Source organism: Helianthus annuus, chromosome 15 (genome assembly GCF_002127325.2).
Source record: "Helianthus annuus cultivar XRQ/B chromosome 15, HanXRQr2.0-SUNRISE, whole genome shotgun sequence".
Classification (NCBI taxonomy): domain Eukaryota; kingdom Viridiplantae; phylum Streptophyta; class Magnoliopsida; order Asterales; family Asteraceae; genus Helianthus; species Helianthus annuus.
In genome coordinates this window covers 157,026,532-157,050,319 of record NC_035447.2, presented here as the reverse complement: position 1 = coordinate 157,050,319, position 23,788 = coordinate 157,026,532, and the positions used below count along the sequence as shown (strand labels likewise).

At 38.6% G+C, this 23,788-nt stretch overlaps 1 protein-coding gene across 1 annotated transcript; it reads left to right on the top strand.

Moving 5' to 3' along the window:
* Positions 1–4,830: 4,830 nt before the first annotated feature.
* On the top strand, positions 4,831–21,567 carry LOC110914454. The gene is made up of 2 exons (XM_022159244.1): positions 4,831–5,333; positions 21,117–21,567. The coding sequence occupies exons 1-2, from the start codon at positions 4,831–4,833 to the stop codon at positions 21,565–21,567; spliced, it is 954 nt and encodes a 317-aa protein (XP_022014936.1).
* Positions 21,568–23,788: the final 2,221 nt, after the last annotated feature.

Below are 23,788 nucleotides of genomic sequence, written 5' to 3'. Positions count from 1 at the left end.
TACACATTTGCCGCGCCATGAACCTAATTTATTAGGCGGAAGACGGATCAGTGAGCTTTCAAAGGATGCAAGGCCACGTATGGAACCCACAGGAGGCCCTACTCCTTCACGCTCCACCTCCCCACTACCAGTATCAGCCCCATGGTGATCCGGGCCAATCCTCCTCCCAAGGAGGCAGTTTTCCTAACCTTCAAAGTTTACATGATCTTTTGCAGGAAAACCTCATGTGCACCAGGAACACCTACAACCTTGCCAACAACACATACCACTGGGTCGGAGCTATCGAACGAAACATCAACGATATCCAAGACGACATCGGAAGCATCCGGGAGTATATGGCGGGTCATGGGGACGAAGGTGATGACAGCGATGAGGATATGGACTAGGAGGTTGATGAAGGAGCAGGAGCGGGTTAATGGTGAACCCATAGGTTAAAGTCCCTTTTTATCCATCGAAACAATTGACGGCCTGCGTGCCGAGTGTTAGACAATTTACTTTCCTTAACTTCTTTTTACTTTCTGCTTTATTTTTCTTTTACTTTATGGTTTGTTTGATTAACTACGGTAATTTAGGACGTTTGGTATTGCTTGGTGTGGTATTTAGTGATAAAACAGGTACAATTGAGGCTTAGAGTGCTAATCATTAGCACTAATAAAGCCAGGACAGGAAACCGGAAGAAGAAACCTGTTTTTCAGCCTTGCAGACAGTCCACACGGGGACGTGTCCAGTCGACACGCCCCCGTGCCCACCTCCCAGATCTGCTGTTTGTTTATTTTTCTGCAGATTTTTGCCAGACACGGGGTCGTGCCTAGCCAACACGCCCCCGTGTCCATCTTTTGTAAGTTTTCATTACTGGCAGTTGAACACGGGGTCGTGTCCAATGGACACGGGGCCGTGTCCAGACTGCCAGTAACCTAAAATTTTGCTTTTAACACCATTTTGCACATTCAATCAACCTAAAAATTTATTTTTGGGACACATTGAGGGCAATGTGTAATTTAAGTGTGTGTGGGGGGGGGTGCTAAAACCTTGAATTTTGCAAGTCCTAATAACAAGCCTTACACAAAACTCTATTGGAACCGCTAATCACCCCAAATTTTTTCAAAAATTTTCATTTTTTTTACTTGTCTAAGTTTAAGTTGGGAATTCTAAGACTAACAAGGTTATATTTTTATAAGTTTACAACCGATAGCGTCGTGATAAAAAGAACCAACATAAGAAAATTATGAAACGACATGACAAGCTTAGTTAAAATTTGATTATATATACTTGATCACATAAAAAACCCATTCCCACAAAAGTGAGTTTTGAGCCTTTATTGAGCATACAAATATACATCTTTACGTTAAATGCTCATTTTTCGTTTCTTGTGTGAATAGCCGCTTGGTTCTTACGACTCTAGAACTTGCCACAATAATTCATTCCCTGTCCTTACCAACTTAAACCCAAGTAAGTAAATGATGGAGGCATTAGGACTAACCCTTTTTCTTTCAACACCATTATTTTTATTTTTCTTTTCACCTACCCAAAAATTCCCTATAGTTAACCCCTTTGAGCCTAAACCTTTTCATTTCTTAACCCAAAACCCTTTTTATCCACCAAAAAACCCTTTTATTTTAGTAACAAGCTCGGTTTTTCGTGTGACTAAATATATATATATATATATATATATATATATATATATATATATATATATATATATATATATATATATATATATATATATATATATATATATATATATTTTACAATGAAGTTTGAAATAAACAAACAAAGCTCCTCAAAAGCTTGTTTCAATAAATACTTCATTGAAAATAGAAAGTCACAAAAACAAAATGTTTTACGAAAACCGACGCTTTTTACGCTTTTCGCCCTTTTCTACTAACCACTAACCCAACCACCCACCTTTAGCCCAAGCCTAACCCTTCACCCAAAAAGTCCTCTTGATATTTACAAAGGTATAAAGTTAAAAAGGAGGAGGATTGATTGCTTGGCAAGCTTATGGTAGGAATAAGTTCCATGCCGCTCTCGAGTGATTCACTAAAAGAAATACACCTTCGGCCGAGTATGAGTGATTTCTCCCGTGAGGTATGTGAACTTGTATATAAATGAAATTTTAGAAAGGTATGTTATGCCTTAATAAATAATTTACCTTATGAAAAGTTTTTAATAAATCATGACGAATAGGATTGTAAATAAGTAAAAATAAAACCTAAACAATCTTGGAAAATCCCGACACTCTATGACAAGCCCAAAACCTTCTCTTCTACCCATTCCATTTGGGAGTGTAAGCCACATATTAAAGAGTTTTGCTTGAGGACAAGCAAAAATTCAAGTGTGGGGATATTTGATGTGTGTAAAATGCAACATATAAATTACATCAAATGGGGCATAAAACTAACCCTTTTTAAGTACTAATGTTGGAAAAAGTGTGTTTTTGTCTTCCTTTTGTATTTTCAGGATTAAATGAGCTCAAATTAACAAAAGAAGCAAAAAGACAGCCTAATCTAACATAAATACAAGAAAGGAAACAAAAATGGACTGCCCGACCCCCCGACAACATCCTCCCAAGCAAAACAGAGAAGGCAGAAGACTGAACACGCCCCGTGCTCAGCGAGCACGGGGCCGTGCCCAAGAAGCAGCAGAAAAGACAAACCTATAGAAGCTTCTATTGCTCACCACGGGGCCGTGCACAGTGAACATGGGGGCGTGCCCAAAGTACTGCAGGCGCATTAATTGTAATTGCGAATTACAATTAATAAAGAGAGATAGTGTCAGACGGGCACGGGGCCGTGCCCAGCGGACACGGGGCCGTGCCCAGCGGACACGGGGCCGTGCCCAGGCTTCTTTTCAGCCTATAAATAGGAGTGCTTGGAGCCATTGCAACTCATCCCTTGGCACACCACCTCTCTCACACTTCATCCACCACCCACCACCATCACAACACCATCATCCACCACCATCATCCATTGTCCATCATAGAGTGTGTGAGTCGTCTCGGGATCCAAGATTGATCGTAAGAGTTCTTGACAATCAAGGCCACGTTTGCCTAAGTCTCTTACATCACTTGGTGAAGACAAGTGTTTAGTATAATACTTTTTATTTTTAATCTTTTGCACTTTTTAGTTGGTTTTGTATTAACGACTTTAATAACTAGTTGCTTATGTTGAAGGTGATTCTTCCTTATCGTTTGTCCGTGGTGTCTTGGCGTTATTTTACTGTCTATATAAAATAAAAGATTTTCACCATTCATATCCCCACGGTCTATATGGAGGGATGTTGGCTACCTGGTCGGGGGTTAAGTGAACGGCTTGGTAAGGGTCTTGCCCTTTTTCAGCGTTTAGAAGTCCTGAAAGGGACCTGGGTCAAATTTAGTAGGACCTCCTTCAATACCCAAAGGTATTGGATGGCGGGGGTCCAAACTCTTTGATCCCCTCATAAGTTAACTACTATTAATACTATAACCCGGCTATTTAGGACTGTATCCCTGCTGACTCAGACTACTTAGTCGAGGGTAACGTCACCTCCAAAAGTGGAGCCTACCATAATTTGCATTAATAACTTAATTAATTATCTTTCAATAATCCGACCCTTTAGGATTGTATCCTTGCTGACTCAAACTACTGGGTTGAGGGTAACGTCGCCTTCAAAAGAGGGCCCTACTACAATAACTAAGATAATCTCTTAAATAAGTGCAAAAGTGCGAAAATAATCAAAGGTTATACTAACACACGAGTCGGATCCAAGTGATTCATATTGTCTATCTGTTTTTATTTTTATTTTTATTTTTCAGCATTTAGTTAGTTTTATTTTCTTAGTTTAAAATCTTTTTCTAACATTTTGATTTGATTAGACGTTGAGGATAAACCGGTACTAAAAGCTCTTGTGTCCTTGGACGACCTCGGTATCTTACCAACACTATACTACGTCCACGATGGGTGCAGTTGCCCATGTGTGAGTTTAGTGTTAGTAAATATCGTGTTTTATAAATTTAAAACTTGGCTAAAGTGTAAAAAGGGCTTAAAATATATATTTAAAACATATACACACTAGCATGCATCAACTTGATTTGGAAACCATGAACTAAGGGTCACCGAAGCATGGGGAACAAAGGTGTTGATGGGATTAAACATGCCAACTAAACATAAAGATGTTTAACCGATCCTATATGGGTAGAAGTTGCAAAGGGTTGTAATTGTCAAACGTTGACTACCTTGTTAATTTAAATAATGGGATAAAGGTCACCTAACCAATATTTAAATGTAATGTTGGATTCTAGATTTTAATTATTAATTGTCCATGAGACATAAAAGGGTATTAATGATTAAAATATAATAATATCGAAAATACTAAAATTGAACCTTGTAGATGGCCGCGAACAATATTACCCAAACCGTCCGTAAGCTATCACTAAAAACAATCCTTAAAAAAAGGATTGTCTCAATTAAAACACTTTACGGATTAATATCGAGACTTAAGAATCGTTCTCAAGTAAGAAAAGATATCCTATGTGTTGAACAATCCTAATCCCGATGAACAACTTATGGAAGATAAGGATACCTGTAACGATTGGATTAAGTATATCGAGGATACTATGCAAGCCTCTTGCCTCATGTTAGGAATTATGATTTACAACATGGAACTCTTCCGGAGGGGAAAGCAGAAGCGAGAAAAATTCAACACAAAGCGCTAAATTACGAAATGGTGGATGGAATTTTGTATCGCAAGTCTTACATGGGACCTCTACTAAGATGCGTAGACAAGCGTGACACACAATATCTGGTCCGGGAAATCCATGAAGGACTATGAGGAATCCACGCTGGCCCACACATGGTAGTAGCAAAAATCATGTGTGCGGGTTATTACTGGCCGGGTATGCATTTAGACGCTGTAGAGATCTTGCGCAAGTGTACGTCATGCCAATGTCATGCTCCAAAGATACTTCGACCAAAGAACCCTTTGGTTCTAGTAACCGCATCATGGCCCTTCAAACAATGGGGCATCGACTTAGTAGGTCCCTTTCCCGACGCACCAGGCGCAGTGAAATTTATAATAGTTTTCGTGGATTACTTCACCAAATGGGTGGAAGCCAAGGCCCTAGCGTCAACCACCGCAATGGTCATCAGAAAATTCATCTGGGAACACATCGTATGTTGGTTCAGATTGCCACTGCGCATCATCACAGACAATGGTACAAATTTTGTGTTAGAAGATCTACAAAAGTGGATGAAGGAAATGCGCATCGAACATAGCTTTGCCTCCGTGGCGCACCCACAGGCAAACGGTCAAGTCGGAAACGTCAACAAACAGATCGTAGATGGCATTAAAGTAAGGTTGGGAACCGCTAGACGGGGGTGGGTCGACGAACTCCCAAGTATTTTATGGGCTCACCGCACTATGCCGAAGACTAGCATGGGAGAAACGCCATTCAGCCTCGTTTAGGGCTCCGAAGCCGTAATTCTGGCAGAAATTGGCCTTTATCACCTCGAATGCTAGCCATGGAAAAACAAAACGATGAGCATGAGCGTAGACTTGACCTGGACCTCCTCGAGGAGAGACGCTAAAACGCAACCAGCAATGAGGCCAGGTATAAATCGAAACTGGAAAAATATTACAATGCTCGAGTACACATATGCACTTTCGTACCGGGAGATTTCGTCCTACGAGACAACGAAGCATCAAACGCTGAAAAACCGGGAAAGCGCGCGCCCAAATGGGAAGGGGCCTACGTCATTAATGAAGTTCTAGGTAAGGGCGCGTACACCCTACGGTGGCTCGATGGAACAAACGTCACGCGTACTTGGTACCATTGTCTGTAACCGGACTATTCGTACTGGAACAGCATACAACGCTAACCAACACACAATGGTCACTGTTTGCGTATACACCATAATTATCGTATTTATTTACTTTGTATCTACCGGCCTCTACACCCTATCCAAATCAATACAAAGTTTTTACTACCACTATACTATGTTTTATTACAAATGCATGTGATTCCTTTTGGTAAGCACAAAAACACTATGGTAATACAATACAAGTCTCATGAACGGTCCGCGATCACAAGTACCGCGCAAGGTCCAGCCCTACGTTCACACATGAGCTTTATACCATCTTTATTTGTTCTACCTAAACAAAGTAATCATACCCATGCAAACATTGTAACTAAAATGGGCAAAACACAGTTATTTATGCGGCAGCGTAATAATAAAGTTGTGCGACAGCACATTAATACACCTACTTGCGCAGCAGCGCAATATTAAAATTGTGCGGCGGGACATTAATACAGTTACTTGCGTGACAGCGCAATAACAAAGATTGTACAATAGCTCATTAAATGTGTGGCAACACATTTATACCATTATTCGCGCAACAGAGCAATACAGTTATTGACACAACAACGGTCAATAAAAAACCAGATTCAACATCCCAAACAAATTTAGTACCAATGTCACACCCCGACCACGTAAAACAACAAATTATGGCGGAAACGTCGGGGAGTGTTGTAACAGAATTATTGATTCACAGCCATGGATACAAAAAGTTTCGTTTTATTGATTTATAAGTAATTTACATTGTCTTAACACGAAACCAACAAGTTACATATCGGCTATCATTGTTATTAAGTCACTATGGCCTCGTCCAGATCCTATGTGACACATGCATCCTAGCAATCAACATCATGCAACATCACCTGAAACATCTGTAAAAACAAAGTCAAGAAAGAAATGCTGGCGAGCACATAGGTTTTATGAGAGTATCGGATTCATGGCTCGTTTACATGTTGCAATACCTTTGTTGAAAACCTTGTTTTGAAAAGTGTATAGTATTGCAACATAATTAACCAACACAAATCAAGTGGGTTATACTTTATAAAATCTCGTAACCATGATTCTTAACCCAAAAACATTTGTTTAAATAATCCAAATAGTAAATTGTTCATGTTATAAAACTCGTATGGTTTATATCATATAGAAAACATCGTTGTGTGACATTGTTTCAAAATCGTTTGCCCAAGTGAACTAATTAATGACATGGAATGTAATATGATAAAAACACTTATATATAAGAAGTACCAGCAGCGTATCTACCATGCTTTTATCATGTTACACCCATCCCATTACCTAATCACCACCCAAAAACCAATCGTTTATCCAAATCGTTTAATTCGTTTAAATCGTTTAACTTGTACCAATCGTTTCCAAAATCGTTTCAAATCGTTTAACTCGTCCCAAAATCGTTTAACTCGTTTTAATTATGAAAACTAATTTTGGTCGTCTCGTTAATAACATCCAAACCTTCGCAACTCGCCCCCCATTCAACTCGAATTAACAAACCACCAAAGGGAAAGTTAACAATCACAGATTCAGTCGTTACCCACAACCCCCACACATAACCATGGGTGCAGTCTGATAACGGGATTTGTCAGATCCTATGGTACCATAACCTAATACTGGTCGGCTTGATCAATGTTAATGAATGTCATTCGTTATGTAATTACAACCAACAAGTTCGTTCACATTATCGAAATCGTTATTAATTTAATATAAACCATTTTAGTCGCTTTTGAAACCATCGTTTAAACCTTGAAATCATTTAACACATATGAATCACCCCCAAAAACAATTGAAAACAGTAAAAATAGGGGAACTATGTACTCACATCGAAGTGCAAAGTATCCTCAATCCAAAGAACTCAACAAACTCCAGCAAACCAGGGAAATTTCAAACAGCACCTAGTAATCAATCACTAGTCAAATAATCGACACCTAAACCGGAAGATCGGATAGAATGAGGTCTTGTAAACCAAATGAGTGTTGGAACTCTATGTGATATAGTTTAACAAAGCCTACATCCTAAATCGGAACCTATCCTAAGTGCTTTCGACCCTTACGACCCATTAAGGTAGCTTATGCTACTTTAACGCGTCGTTTGCGCAAAAGCGCGTTCGAGATGTCCAACTAGTCCTATGACAAGTTTTATATGCCAAGACATGTTTAAATATGTTGCATAATTAGTTAGGTGAAAAGAGTTTAAGTTACATACGCTTAAAATCCAATTATGCATGAAAAGGGCATTTTGGTCATTTAACCTAAGACATATAAACTACATATCATAAAACTAATTAACCCTAAGTGACCATAAGGTATATCCTCGGAAGGTTATTCCCTATACAACTATGGTCACTAAACATGCTTGGTCGGATCCTAATGATCGACCAAACGGGCCAAGTTCGAAAGTCTAAACGGTTGTTTAGACTGCTTGACTTACGACTCCATACAAGCATTAGACTAAAAGTGACGAGCTAAACATGTTAAAACATGTTTAGTTATGTTAGAAAACAGGTTTTGATATCAAAACAAAGGGCTTTGATATCCAAGAATAGTTTGGTTCAAAATACGCATAAATACGCATTTTGACCGTAACTATGACTCGTCACTACGCCTAATCAACGTGGTAATTAGTAGGTATAGCCACAAGGGACTATATCCATCGTGATTACGCTCACGTTGCGAAGTTCAACGAACTTCGTGCTGACCATAACCTGGTCAAAGCAGAAAGTCAAAGACAGTTTGACTTTTGTGCTTAAAAACGCATAAAAGCACGAAAGAATACTTACAAAGGGTCCAAGCTAGGAGATCTTGATTCAAATTGCTCAGGTATGAAGTGTTAAACCCCAACTTAGAGCAATTGAATCAGATTGTGAGGAAAGGATGAAATGAGTTGGGTATTTATAGAAAACCCAGAACTGTTTGGATCATTCCTTGCAAAACTTGCTTCGATCTTGACCCTCCATGTGGGCACATGGTATTGTAATACAAGGGGTACATAAATACCAGTCCATAGAGTGCAAAACCAGGGATTAAGACCATTAGAATAAGTGGATTTGGCCAGATTCAATGTTTCTGCAAAACTGATGTGCTGGAGTAAGCTTACGGACCGTAAGGTCCTAATCATACGGTACGTAAGGACCTTGCAGACCAGCAACTTTCAAAAATGACAGATTTAGTCCCTAAAGCCCCAAACTTGGTTTTCGATGCATTTTTGACATGTTTAAGCCCTGTTAACCCCATTTTTAAAGCTCTAAAATGAAGTTAAAGTATAGGGAACTTAAAATATGCTCAAAACATCTCGGATGTCGGCTCGTTTGGTCGTACGATTGCGCTGTTCGGTTAATTACGACGGAAGTTGTAACGGACGCAAAAAGCTATAGTTATAAATATATATACATATAATTATAAATATATCCAAAACTTATTTCTAAGTTATGTGAAGGTTATTTAGGGTATTTTAAGCCTATGTCACTATTCTGGAGTGTTTGTCTCATTAAACTGATTACGTTTACGCACCAGTTTGTGTATAACCTTCTAGAAAGCGATTTAAAGCTTGAAATCGAATTCGAATCAAATCGAAAAATCATCAACCTCAAATATACATATAATAACACCAAAACACATATAATAACACCAAAGAACATTATTTTATTGATAATTAACGTTGTTTCACATGGTACAACGATTACAGAACACAATTGTCACAGTCTCCCCTACTTTAGGAAATTTCGTCCCGAAATTTTAACTAGAGGAAACTTGTGAAAACAAATGCGGACATTTCATCTTCATTTGGTCCTCACGTTCCCAAGTAAACTCTGGGCCACGTTTGGACTCCCAACGAACCTTGACCAATCGAATCCGTTTGTTCTTTAACTGTTTGACTGCACAGTCCATTATCTCCACAGGTTTCTCGACAAAGTGCAATGTTTCATCAACTTGAATCTCGTCGAGTGGAATGTGAAGATCAGCGTCAGCTAAACACGTTTGCAAATTGGACACGTGAAAAGTCTGATGAATATTTCCAAGCTCTGGAGGTAGCTCTAGTCGATAGGCAACCTTTCCAATTCTTTCAACAATCTTAAATGGTCCAACATATCGAGGTTCAAGTTTTCCTTTCTTTCCAAATCTCACCACTCCCTTCCAAGGTGACACCTTGAGTAGGACACGGTCTCCGACTTGAAATTCCAAGGGCTTGCGTCGCATATCCGCATAACTCTTTTGACGGCTTCTAGCTGTCACAAGATTATCGCTAATTTTCTTGATTTTGTCTGTCGTTTCCAGAATGAGATCAGGTCCAGTAAGCTGAGCTTCCCCAATCTCATTCCAACAGACAGGTGAACGACATTTTCGACCGTAGAGAGCTTCGAATGGTGCCATATTGATGCTAGCATGATAACTATTGTTGTAAGAGAACTCGATCAATGGAAGATGAGAATCCCAATTACCACCAAAGTCTATCACGCATGCTCTAAGCATATCCTCCAAAGTTTGAATCGTCCTCTCAGATTATCCATCTGTTTGGGGATGATAAGTAGTGCTTAGATTTAGTTGGGTTCCCATAGCAGATTGCATGGTCTTCCAAAAATGAGATGAAAATCGAGCATCACGATCAGAAATGATATCTAAAGGAACACCATGTCGAGATACAATCTCATCAACATAAATCTTTGCAAGTTTATCAGCAGATAGATCCTCGCGAATCAGAATAAAATGAGTTGACTTTTTTAATCGATCGATAACAACCCAAATAGCATCGTGACCTTTAGATGTACGCGGTAATTTAGTGATGAGATCCATAGCAATGTTCTCCCACTTCCAAACCAGTATCTCTGGTTGTACAAGCAATCCAGAAGGTCGTTGTTGTTCAGCCTTGACTTTGAGACAAGTTAGGCATTTCGATACATACAAGGCAATATCCTTCTTCATACCAGGCCACCAATACTGAGTACGAAGATCCTTGTACATTTCATCAGCACCAGGATGGATAGAATATCGAGACTTGTGAGATTCATCCATTACTAAAGTGCGAAGATCATCTTGTTTCGGAACCCACAAACGATCCTTGAAATAGAGCAACCCATCGCCCTTCGCTTTGAGCTTAAGCTCAAGCTGATGTGGTAATTCCTTACCCATCAAATTTTGTGAAACACAAAATTGCTGAGCTTGAGAGATACGAGTTTTGAACAGAATGAAGCTTGATTCGCACCTTTCGACTAAGCGCATCGGCTACGACATTCGCCTTACCAGGATGGTAGCGAATCTCGCAATCGTAGTCACTTAAGAGCTCAACCCAACGTCGTTGCCTCATGTTCAGCTCCTACTGATTGAGAATATGCTGGAGACTTTTGTGGTTTGCGAAAACCACACACTTCGTTCCATAAAGGTAGTGTCTCCAGATTTTGAGTGCGAAACCAGCTCCTAACTCAAGATCATGAGTTGTGTAGTTCTTCTCGTGAACTTTCAGCTGTCTTGACGCATAAGCTATCACTTTACCTCGTTGCATAAGAACACAACCAAGTCTTAGATTTGACGCGTCACAATAGACAACGAAATCATCATTTCCCTCAGGCACAGATAGAATAGGAGTATCACATAGCTTTTGTTTCAGCGTTTGGAACACTTCTTCTTGCTTGGGTCCCCACTCAAAAGGCTTATTCTTTTGAGTCAAAGAAGTGAGTGGAACCGCGATCTTTGAGAAATTTGAAATAAATCAACGATAGTAACCAGCAAGACCAAGAAAAGAACGAACTTCTGTAGGTGTTGTTGGTGTGTTCCAATCCTTAATAGCAGCTATTTTGGATGGATCCACATGAATACCCCGCTTGTTGACTATATGACCCAAAAACTGAACTTCTTTAAGCCAGAATTCACATTTGGAGAAGTTAGCAAAAAGTTGTTCCTTCTTCAGGAGTTCCAGTGTCAAACGAAGGTGTTGCTCGTGATCGACTCGAGACTTCGAATAAATGAGAATATCGTCGATGAACACAATGATGAACTTGTCTAAATAAGGTTTACAGACCCTATTCATTAAGTCCATGAAGATAGCTGGAGCATTCGTCAAACCAAAAGGCATGACCGTGAACTCATAATGCCCATATCTCGTGCGGAAAGCAGTTTTGGGAATATCTTCTTCGAGAACACGAAGTTGATGATACCCATAATGCAGATCGATCTTGGAAAACAGGTAGCACCTTGCAACTGATCAAAGAGATCATCGATTCGAGGTAGGGGATATCGATTCTTGATGGTAAGCTTGTTAAGCTCACGATAATCTATACACATTCGAAAAGATCCATCTTTCTTTTTCACAAAGAGGACAAGAGCACCCCAGGGCGAAAAGCTCGGACGGATGAATCCTTTATCAGATAACTCTTGAAGCTGTTTTGATAACTCTTGCATCTCCGACGGTGCAAGTCGATAAGGTGCCTTCGCAATCGGGTTAGCATTGGGTACAAGATCAATATGAAACTCGACTTGAAGAACTGGAGGCAAACCAGGCAATTCATCAGGAAACACCTCTGGATAATCTCGAACAATCGGGATATCTTGAATACTCTTGCTCTTGCTTTTCTCCTCGGTGACATGTGCTAGAAAAGCAACATATCCTTTTCGTAAATAACGTTGGGCCCTCGTACACGACATGAGTTTCAAACTACTAGAAGGTTTCTCACCACGAACTTCCAGAACATCGCCAGATGAAAGAGGAACACGAACAATCTTATCGAAACAAACCACCTCAGCATGGTGTTTGGTTAACCAATCCATTCCCACGATAATGTCGAAACTCCCAAGTTGCATTGGTGTGAGGTCAAAAGGAAAAAGTTGGTTATCGAGGTTCAATTGACAATCACGAATAACAGAATTGAGTACAAGAGGTTTACCAGTAGCAACTTCGACAGATAAGGGTTTCCTCAGTTTAGTTCTAGGTATCGCAAGTAAAGGCTCAAAAGATAACGAAATAAAACTTCTATCGACACCAGGATCAAAAACAATAGAAGCAAGTCGATTGTTAACAAGGAATGTGCCATTGACAACCTCGTTGTCAGCTCGAGCTTCGTTTGCATTTAGATTGTACGCTCGTCCACGAGCGGCATTTGCATTCGCGTTTGCATTCGCATTTGCATTCGCGTTCCCCAACCTCGGACAGTTGTTGCGGAAGTAACCAAACTCTCCAAAATTGTAACATGATCCAGGTGGGAATCTAGCAGCATTCCCCTAAACTGGAGACTGATTCTGAACAGCTTGATTCTGACCCAAACGACAAATGTTGGCTAGATGCCTGAGTTTACCACACGTAGTACACTGCTTACACGCCTGTTGGATAGCATGATGACCATTGCACCAAGTGCAGTGAGGTGCGGTACCAGCATATTGTTTCTTTGCAGGAGGTAGTGCTGGTGGGTTCTGAGGGTTCTGTGCAGTAACTGCAAAGTTCTGGGAAGCCTTGTGCTTCCTCGACTTCTTCGAAGACTCACCCTTCTTCTTACCCTTACCTTTACCCTTGTCTTGTGTAGAATCAGCTGACTTCTTCTTGTCACCCTTGCGGGTCAATTTCCCCTTTCTGACCTGAGACTCGATCAGAGTAGCAGCCAATGCGATCGCTTGACGAACAGTAGTAGGAGTACTGCCAGTCACATTGTCTTGCACAGAATCGGGCAAACCATTGGTATACCTCTCTATCGCCTTTTCCAACGGGGTAACCATAGTAGGACACAACAAACTGAGCTCCTCATAACGATCCGTATACGCATGGTGTTCTCCCCCATCTTGTTTCAAATCATCGAATTCTCGTTCCAAAGCTCGAATCTCGTGATGGGGATAGAACTCTCTCATCATGAGAGCTCGGAGCTCTTCCCATGTTTGTGCCATCGCCACATCGGCACCCCTATCACGCATAACACCGTTCCACCATGTAAGAGCACGCTTCTCGAACACACTTGATGCAAATTCAACCTTACGCTCATTCGGACATTACACATGTCTGAATGTGCTTTCCAAACTTTCAAACCATTGCAGGAGCGTGGTTGCTCCTTGCGACCCAGAAAACTTTAGCGGCTTAGCAGAATTGAAATTCTTGAAACTACATTGTGTATTATTGTTGTTGTATAACTGATGGATCTGGCTTACTACGCCTGGAAGCACTGCAGCCATTTGTTGAGCGACAAGGGCTGCGACTTCTTCATTAGTTACAGGTTGTGCATCACGTCGAGGAGGCATTGTCTAAAAAGGACAAGGAAACATGAGAAACGAGTGAGGTCAACAATTGGAAAAACACAAGAGGTATTGAAAACATCGACAAAACACAAGGAAGGCAATCATTCGTTTGTTACCTTGAACAAACAAATGACACGCAATGACTAATCAAAGTAAATGGGTCAAAATAATGTATCGCGAAGACATGCTCGCCTATAAGTGAACACTCACCCCAAGAGTTCCCAGGTAAGAGTGTCTGGTGCGATATTGCGGATTTGTACGAACACTCTAGCCTTAGACAGAAAGCTCAGGGTACATGCACTCACCCTTCCAGTTTGCACGTGTTCACATTATTTAGACCCAAACTTTGACGAGAGTTTGAAAACTTAAAGGGTTCAAAACCTTATAACTAATCCTTTACGAAGAAATGATTAGTTTTCAAAGTGGAATCGAAATTTGTGTTCTTATTGTGGTTATCACCTAAGGATAGGTGACAGTTTTGTTTTAAAATCTAAACGCAAGAAAACTCGCGTTGGGGTCCTAGAAAGTTATAGTCTAGGTCAAAGCATTACTAATAACCTAATTCCAAATAACCATTGGCTCTGATACCAACTCTTCTGTCACACCCCGACCACGTAAAACAACAAATCGTGGCGGAAACGTCAGGGAGTGTTATAACAGAATTATTGTTTCACAACCATGGATACAAAAAGTTTCGTTTTATTGATTTATTAAGTAATTTACATTGTCTTAACACGAAACCAACAAGTTACATATCGGCTATCATTGTTGTTATGTCACTAAGGCCTCGTCCAGATCCTATGTGACACATGCATCCTAGCAATCAACATCATGCAACATCACCTGAAACATATGTAAAAACAAAGTCAACAAAGAAATGCTGGCGAGCACATAGGTTTTATGAGAGTATCGGATTCATGGCTCGTTTACATGTTGCAATACCTTTGTTAAAAACCTTGTTTTGAAAAGTGTATAGTATTGCAACATAATTAACCAACTCAAATCAAGTGGGTTATAGTTTATAAAATCTCATAGCCATGATTCTTAACCCAAAAACATTTGTTTAAATAATCCAAATAGTAAATTGTTCATGTTATAAAACTCGTATGGTTTATATCATATAGAAAACATCGTTGTGTGACATTGTTTCAAAATCGTTTGCCCAAGTGAACTAAATAATGACACGGAATGTAATATGATAAAAACACTTATATATAAGAAGTACCAGCGGCGTATCTACCATGCTTTTATCATGTTAAACCCATCCCATTACCTAATCACCACCCAAAAACCAATCGTTTATCCAAATCGTTTAATTTGTTTAAATCGTTTAACTTATACCAATCGTTTCAAATCGTTTAACTCATCCCAAAATCGTTTAACTCATTTTAATTGTGAAAACTACTTTTGGTCGTCTCGTTAATAACATCCAAACCTTCACAACTCGCCCCTCGTTCAACTCGAATTAACAAACCACCAAAGTGTAAGTTAACAATCACAGATTCAGTCGCTACCCACAACCCCCACACATAACCATGGGTGCAGTCTGATAACGGGATTTGTCAGATCCTATGATACCATAACCTAATACTGGTCGGATTGATCAATGTTAATGAATGTCATTCGTTATGTAATTACAACCAACAAGTTCGTTCACATTATCGAAATCGTTATTAATTTAATATAAACCATTTTAGTCGCTTTTGAAACCATCGTTTAAACCTCGAAATCATTTAACACATATGAATCACCCCAAAAACAATTGAAAATAGTAAAAATAGGGGAACTATGTACTCACATCGAAGTGCAAAGTATCCTCAATCCAAAGAACTCAACAAACTCAAGCAAACCAGGGAAATTTCAAACAGCACCTAGTAATTAATCACTAGTCAAATAATCGACACCTAAATCGGAAGATCGGATAGAATGAGGTCTTGTAAACCAAATGAGTGTTGGAACTCATGTGATATGGTTTAACAAAGCCTACATCCTAAATCGGAACCTATCCTAAGTGCTTTCGACCCTTACGACCCATTAAGGTAGCTTATGCTACTTTAACGCGTCGTTTGCGCAAAATCGCGTTCAAGACGTCTAACTAGTCCTATGACAAGTTTTATATGCCTAGACATGTTTAAATATGTTGCATAATTAGTTAAGTGAAAAAAGTTTAAGCTACATATGCTTAAAATCCAATTATGCATGAAAAGGGCATTTTGGTCATTTAACCTTAGACATATAAACTACCTATCATACAACTAATTAACCCTAAGTGACCATAAGGTATATCCTCGGAAGGTTATTCCCTATACAACTATGGTCACTAAACATGCTTGGTCGGATCCTAATGATCGACCAAACGGGTCGAGTTTGAAAGTCTAAACGGTTGTTTAGACTGCTTGACTTACGACTCTATACAAGCATTAGACTAAAAGTGATGAGCTAAACATGTTAAAACATGTTTAGTTATGTTAGAAAACAGGTTTTGATATCAAAACAAAGGGCTTTGATATCCAAGAATAGTTTGGTTACGAAACACACATAAATACGCATTTTGACCGTAACTATGACTCGTCACTACGCCTAATCAACGTGGTAATCAGTTGGTATAGCCACAAGGGACTATATCCATCGTGATTACGCTCACGTTGCGAAGTTCAACGAATTTCATGTTGACCATAACCTGGTCAAAGCAGAAAGTCAAAGACAGTTTGAATTTGTTGCTTAAAAACGCATAAAATCACGAAAGAATACTTACAAAGGGTCCAAGCTAGGAGATCTTGATTCAAATTGCTCAGGTATGAAGTGTTAAACACCAACTTAGAGCAATTGAATCAGATTTGTGAGGAAAGAATGAAATGAGTTGGGTATTTATTGAAAACCCACAACCGTTAGGATCGTTCCTCGCAAAACGTGCATCAATCTTGACCCTCCATGTGGGCACATGGTATTGTAATACAAGGGGTACATAAATACCAGTCCATAGAGTGCAAAACCAGGGATTAAAATCATTAGAATAGGTGGATTTGGCCAGATTCAATGTTTCTGCAAAACTGATGTGCTGGAGTAAGCTTACGGACTGTAAGGTCCTAAGCATACGGTCCGTAAGGACCTTGCAGACCAGCAACTTTCAAAAATGACAGATTTAGTCCCTGAAGCCCCAAACTTGGTTTTCGATGCATTTTTGACACGTTTAAGCCCCGTTAATCCCATTTTCAAAGCTCTAAAATGAAGTTAATGTATAGGGAACTTAAAATATCCTTAAAAAACATTTCGGATGTCGGCTCATTTGGTCGTACGATTGCGCTGTTCGGTTAATTACGACGGAAGTTGTAACGGACGCAAAAACGATCCAAATTAAGCGACGAATGGATTTTTTGCTTGTCAGTCAATAAAATAGGATATTTTAATGATTACAAAAATTTTTGGATGTCCAGATATAATCAGAACGTAAGATATGCGCGAAAATGCAAACTTATGCACTTTTTGACGCTTTTAGTCCCTATTGATCAATAAAGTTTATTTTAGCATACCGAACCCCTAAAAGCCTATTTCTAAGCTATGTTAAGGATATTTAGGGTATGTTTAACTTATGATCAAGTTCCGGAATGTTAGTTACCATACAAATCGGTATAGTTTCGCAGTTTGACACAAATAGTCCCTGCGATCGAACAAACTTGTTTTTGACACACCAAACCATCCAAAACTTATTTCTAAGTTATATGAAGGTTATTTAGGGTATGTTAAGCCTATGTCACTATTCCGGAGTGTTTGTTGCATTAAACTGATTATGTTTACGCACTAGTTTGCGTATAACCTTCCAGAAAGCGATTTAAAGCTTGAAATCGAATTCGAATCAAATCGTAAAATCATGAAACACAAATATACATATAATAACACCAAAGCACATTGTTTTATTGATAATTAACATTGTTTTACATGGAACAAAGATTACAGAACATAGTTATCACAACCAACTTTTATACAAGTCGTATAATTGTACTCTAAAGTCCACATCATAACAGCAAGTGGACACCAACAAATAAGGAAACAGCTAAATTTATACGACCACAGTTTCCACGGCGCACTGCCAAACAACTTCACAAACTAAGTTTTTTGCTTCGCGCCAAACAAGCCTGCTACTTCTCAAAGCAAAAAGCGCACACTTCATTTTATATACTCCAGTGCTCCACCTACTTGCGTATAAGCAACACTGGACTTGAAGGGGTATGGTCCCAAAAACCTTGCGCAGGCGCATAGGACCATACCACAACCTTATCCCAAAAACATCTTGAACAAAGACCCTACGCGGCTACACGGTGGTCCTAAACAGGATTTGGGAAGAAACAACTCTATAACAAAGGAATATGGTCCCAAAAAATCTTGCGCAAGCACATAAGACCATTCCATAAGCCTCAATTCTATAACGTATTTAACGAGACCATGCGCGGCTGTGCGGTGGTCCCAAACAAGTTATGAAAGAAAATAGTCTCCGATGAACACGCGCCGGAAGAAAGGAGAAACTAACATTCAACTAACACCCTCGCGCGGCCCTGCGCAAGGGAACAGTTAGATTTGAAGATAAAGTCACGAACATCTCCGCGCGCCTAAAAGCAAGACTTGAACAAAGGGATCTTTTCTGTTACAACAGAATAGACACGTGGCAAGGACATAAAGGTTTACAGCTGTAGATCTTCTAGAAGACTTTCTAATGCTCATCAAGCATAGCCATTCAGTTATAACTAACTATGACGTGGAATAATCTTGGACGATCATCTACTCACGACGATGACACTCGATTGAAGATTAATCTACACAAAGCCCACTTTCCACGTGGCATCTCCCCAGCCGTTGATCACACTCACAATCTGTGTACATGGATGTGACGTTAGTGATTGACGGAAAAGGGAATAACCGTCGACAGAAAATACTTTCCGTTACTATCTCCGTCAGACTATTTCCCGCCAAAAACTGGTTATAAATAAGCCATTACAGGTGTGATCTCATAAGCTATTCTCACTTCACTTTTACTACTTGTTCTTCTTCATCGAGATCACTGTACTTATTCTCACGCCGGAGGGTGGTCACGGAGAGAACCCCCATTCTCCTCGTGGCGAGTCTAACGACTTTTTCTGTTTTGCAGTGATCACCGTAGAGGAAGCTCAGTCGAACCACCGAATCATCAAGAGGATTAACCTTTTTATGCAGAGACTAAACCCCTGATCTGATTGATTCTGGTCATTCTGATCACTGTTTCTTCATAGGTGTCTGTCATATGATATAGAAAATCAAATAAATAATATTATAAATGAGAAATATACATTAAATTTAAACTAAATAATAATTATATATAATTAAGTAGAAGAGATTAAACTAGATAATATTTCGTAAGAGAGTTATCTATAATTAATTAGAATAGATTAAATTAAATAATAATTATCCATAAGAGATTAAACTAAATAATAATTATCCATAAGAGATTGGCAGGAAAATCAAAAAATATATGACCTAATATGATGACAAGTGTCCCCTAAATGGTTTCTTTTATTATATAGTACTAGTAGCAAACCCCGTGTGCAAACACGAGTGGTTTTTAGAAAATCATGCATAAAACATTTTAATAGAAAGTAAAGATACACAAGTTGTAAAACATCAAACGATATCTGGTTGAAAGTATGTGCAAACAGGTTGTTTTTAGAAAACCATTCATACCACATTTTATTAAACAATGAATCACTATATATTTTTAGAAGGGAATTACTTTCCCGAATGTTCATATATGTTGGAAATGTGCTTATTAAACTTCGGTACAAAAGTTGTAAAACATCTAACGAATATACTAACAAACTTAAAATCTTTACTTTGAAAAAGATCAATACATGCAATACAACTTGACTTTCAACAAACATTAACTACGATCACACGATCCCCTACCTCAACAACTTTCACCAAGAAGTCTGCGGTTAACACAAATAGTCTCGCAGTTTGACACAAATAGTCCCTGCGATCGAACAAACTTGTTTTTGACACACCAAACCATCCAAAACTTATTTCAAAGTTATATGAAGGTTATTTAGGGTATGTTAAGCCTATGTCACTATTCCGGAGTGTTTGTTGCATTAAACTGATTATGTTTACGCACTAGTTTGCGTATAACATTCCAGAAAGCGATTTAAAGCTTGAAATCGAATTCGAATCAAATCGTAAAATCATGAAACACAAATATACATATAATAACACCAAAGCACATTGTTTTCAGTATACCGGACTACTTAGCGAAAAAAAATTATATAGTTGACCCTCCTGATTGTCTCGCGTAAAGCTTTGATATTAGAAGAAAAAAATAAAGATCTTTAAAGATTTTCCGGCTGGCATGTGGCGGCGCACGGTGGTCTAACGGTGGCACACGGTGTTCCGGTGAAAAATGATTATTTTCCAAGTAAAATGAAGAAGATAATACATTAAGGGCTTTTTAAAAGAGTGAAATAGGTTGTTTATGGATATATTTTAAAATTTAAAATGGGCTTTAGGGAAAATAAAGACTAACAAAATTAGTTTGGCCCAAAACTAAAAACCTAATTCTTTAATGTTGTTTTGTTTTCTCAAGAAAAATTTACTTTGCCGTGTGACACTCTCTTTCTTCTTTGAAAAGTTTTTTTTTTTTTTTTTTTTTTGATTTTTCAAGTCTTAAAGTGGACAAGTCATAGCCTCATAGGTCCATCATTCTGCATTGTGATTTTTCAAGTCTTGAAGTGGAAAAGTTTTTTAATGATGAAGTAAGTTTTATTCTATTTTCAAGTATTAATTATGATTTTATTTTGTATTAATCAAAATATTGTATGAATTAAATCGTCGTAATTATTATATTCCATTTAATAGTCCTGGAATGAATTGTATGAATTGAATTGCCATAATTTTTTTATTATTCCATTTAATAGTCATCGACCGAACTAAAGTGTTATCTATCTTTCAACAAGTATATATTATATTGTTATTGTAAGTTAAAATGCCAATTTTATATTTTGTTTTAAATAAACTTTTCTATACTAATTTATTGTTATTTTTATCATAGGAATGCAACTATACCAAAGTATTCTAACAAAGAACCCAAACCAAGTATCCAGACTTCATCAAATCCATTAAACTCTAATGAGCATAACAACAAAAGAAGTCGAGAGGAATTTGAATTATCTGAAGATGAAATTGTTGGTGACCCGACATTACGTAAGCCAATTAATGATTATCCAGCCAATATACGAGAAGAAGTAAGAAGATGGTACATAGCGAAAGGTGCTTGTCAACCAAAAGGTCATGTTTTCGCTAAAACGAAAGTTTGTGGATTTATGAGAAAATTTCAAGAAACATGGTTTGACAAATTTTGTTGGTTAGAATACAGTGTGTCTAAAGATGCCGCATTTTGTTTATGGTGCTATCTTTTCCCTGCCGGTAATAAATTTGGGGATGATGTTTACATTAATCATGGTTTTAATAATTGGAAAAAGGCATGTGAAATTTTTTCGTGATCATGAAGGGGGTTAGAATAGTAGACATAATTATGCAAGAGTTCAATTCGAGTCATTCAAAGATCAAAGAGATAATGTAAACTATATGATGCCAAGACGCTGTAAGCAAGATGAGATTGATTATCGTATTCGATTAACCGCTGTTGTTGATGTTATTCGATTCCTTTACAACAAGGTTTGGCTTTTCACGGGCATGATGAGGCTACAAGCTCTAATAGTCGAGGTAATTTTCTTGAACTTTTCAACCGGTATTGTGAGCATAATGTTGACGTAAATAAGGTTTTTAATTCGAATGCTCCTTGAAATAATCAGTTGACTTCGCCTAAAATCTAAAAGGAAGTTGTTAATGCTTATGCTACGGAAGTAAGAAACATTATCGTGAATGAGGTTAAAGGTAGGTTCTTTTCTCTTTTGATTGACGAGTCTCGTGATTGTTCGATAAAGGAGCAAATGGCAGTGGTTTTGAGATACGTTGATGATGGTGGGGAAGTTATCGAACGGTTTATCGGGGTAGGGCATGTTACTGATACTTGTGCATCATCTTTAAAAAGTGCTATCGATAATTTCTTTGCAAAACATGGTCTAACAATGTCTAGAGTTAGAGGTCAAGGTTATGACGGAGCTTCCAATATGCGTGGTGAGCTAAATGGATTAAAACAAAAAATCTTACATGAAAATAAGTATGCATTTTATATTCATTGTTTTGCTCACCAGTTGCAGTTAGTCGTTGTAGCTACTTCATCTGAATATGTATCTTGTTGGTGCACTTTGTGTCTGTACTTTGTCTATATTTTGTAATGTATAAAACGATGTCTTTTGTCGTTGTATTTACGTCCTTTATGTGTGTTTATGTATTGTAATGTGTTGTTTGACCAAGTCAACCATCCTCCTGGTTTGACTTGGCCAAACTTGAACACTTAGTAGTTGAAAGATGATATGCCACGAAGGATGTCATCGAAGGATGTTTAGTATCCTTCGATGACTTCGAAAGATGTCCTTCGAAGTATCTCTGTGGACCTCGAAGGATATACAATCCTTCGAGGTATGCTTAGATCCTTCGAGATCTTTCGAATGGCTTTCTGGTCGACAGATAATCCTTCGATCAGAATGTCTATCCTTCGTGCATGGGAATCTGTTTTGGGTATATATATCCATGAAGGGTTTCACTTTCACAGTAGTTCTGATAAGTTTCTGTCCAAAGTGTGTGTTCTTGATAGAGAGCTTTTGTGTGTGAAACCCAGGTCTTTGTTAGAGTGTATTTTCAGTTTGGTCAAGGTCTGTAACCGTGTCCACTGAAATACAAGAGAAAACTTTGATACTTGCTTGTCTACTCTTTCTCTTGTTCACTTTGCTTACATATAAACTCCGGTTTGCTTGCTAGCTTGGATTCCGCACTTGCTAGTGGGTTAAACATAACAAGGAATAGGTTAAACCTCAACCTCCGAGGGACCTACAAGTGGTATCAGAGCCGTGGCTCTTTTCCTTGTTAAAACCGGGTTTTTGTGCAAGACTTGGTAGTTTTTGGACAAAAAGTTTCTTGGTTTAGCACCCGTTTTCAGTGTGTTTTCTGGATATTTAACCATAAAAACGTGTTCTAAACTAACCGGGTGTGTTACGGGAAGGTTTGGGTAACTTAAAAATCATATCCGATAGTTTTTCTGTTTTCCGACCATTATTCCGGTCAAATTCCGGTTGCCTTGGTGTGGATAAGAAGGTTCTATTTTGGGTATTATTTTTGAAAGTCAAACTGTTTTGTGAAAAGGTGGTGTCAGGACATCCTCTTTTGCCGAAAGCAGGTCACCAACCACATCAACTTTTCACCAACTTTTGTACCTTTCTGTACTTGTGTCAGAACCATCGAAAGATAACTTTCGAACTCGAAAGATATCCTTCGAACTAGGAGATTCGAAAGATAGCCATCCTTCGAACATCCTTCGAAGTCAGCAGGTTATCCTTCGAGTCAAGGAATCTTTTTGAAAGATCATCTTTCGAGTCACTGTTCATTTCGAAAGATAAGGATCCTTCGTGAAGGTGAATCTTTCAAGGTTATCCTTCGAGGTCATCGTTCGAATCTCAACAGTAATCTTTCGACACTGTTGATCCTTCGAACTGGTGTGATCTTTCGTGGATCCTTCGAGTCTTAATTGTTTAGACTTAACAGTTGTGAATTTCAGGTCTTTCGATCCTCAATCTTTCGGCTGCTTGCTATCCTTCGAAACTT

What these genes read in the sequence shown, in the direction of transcription:
- LOC110914454 (XM_022159244.1), top strand. Translation starts at nt 4,831, where the DNA reads ATGGTAGTAGCAAAAATCATGTGTGCGGGTTATTACTGGCCGGGTATG. An exon ending in GTAGATGGCATTAAAGTAAG is followed by an intron (nt 5,334 to 21,116) that starts GTTGGGAACCGC and finishes TTTTTATCATAG; the next exon opens with GAATGCAACTATACCAAAGT.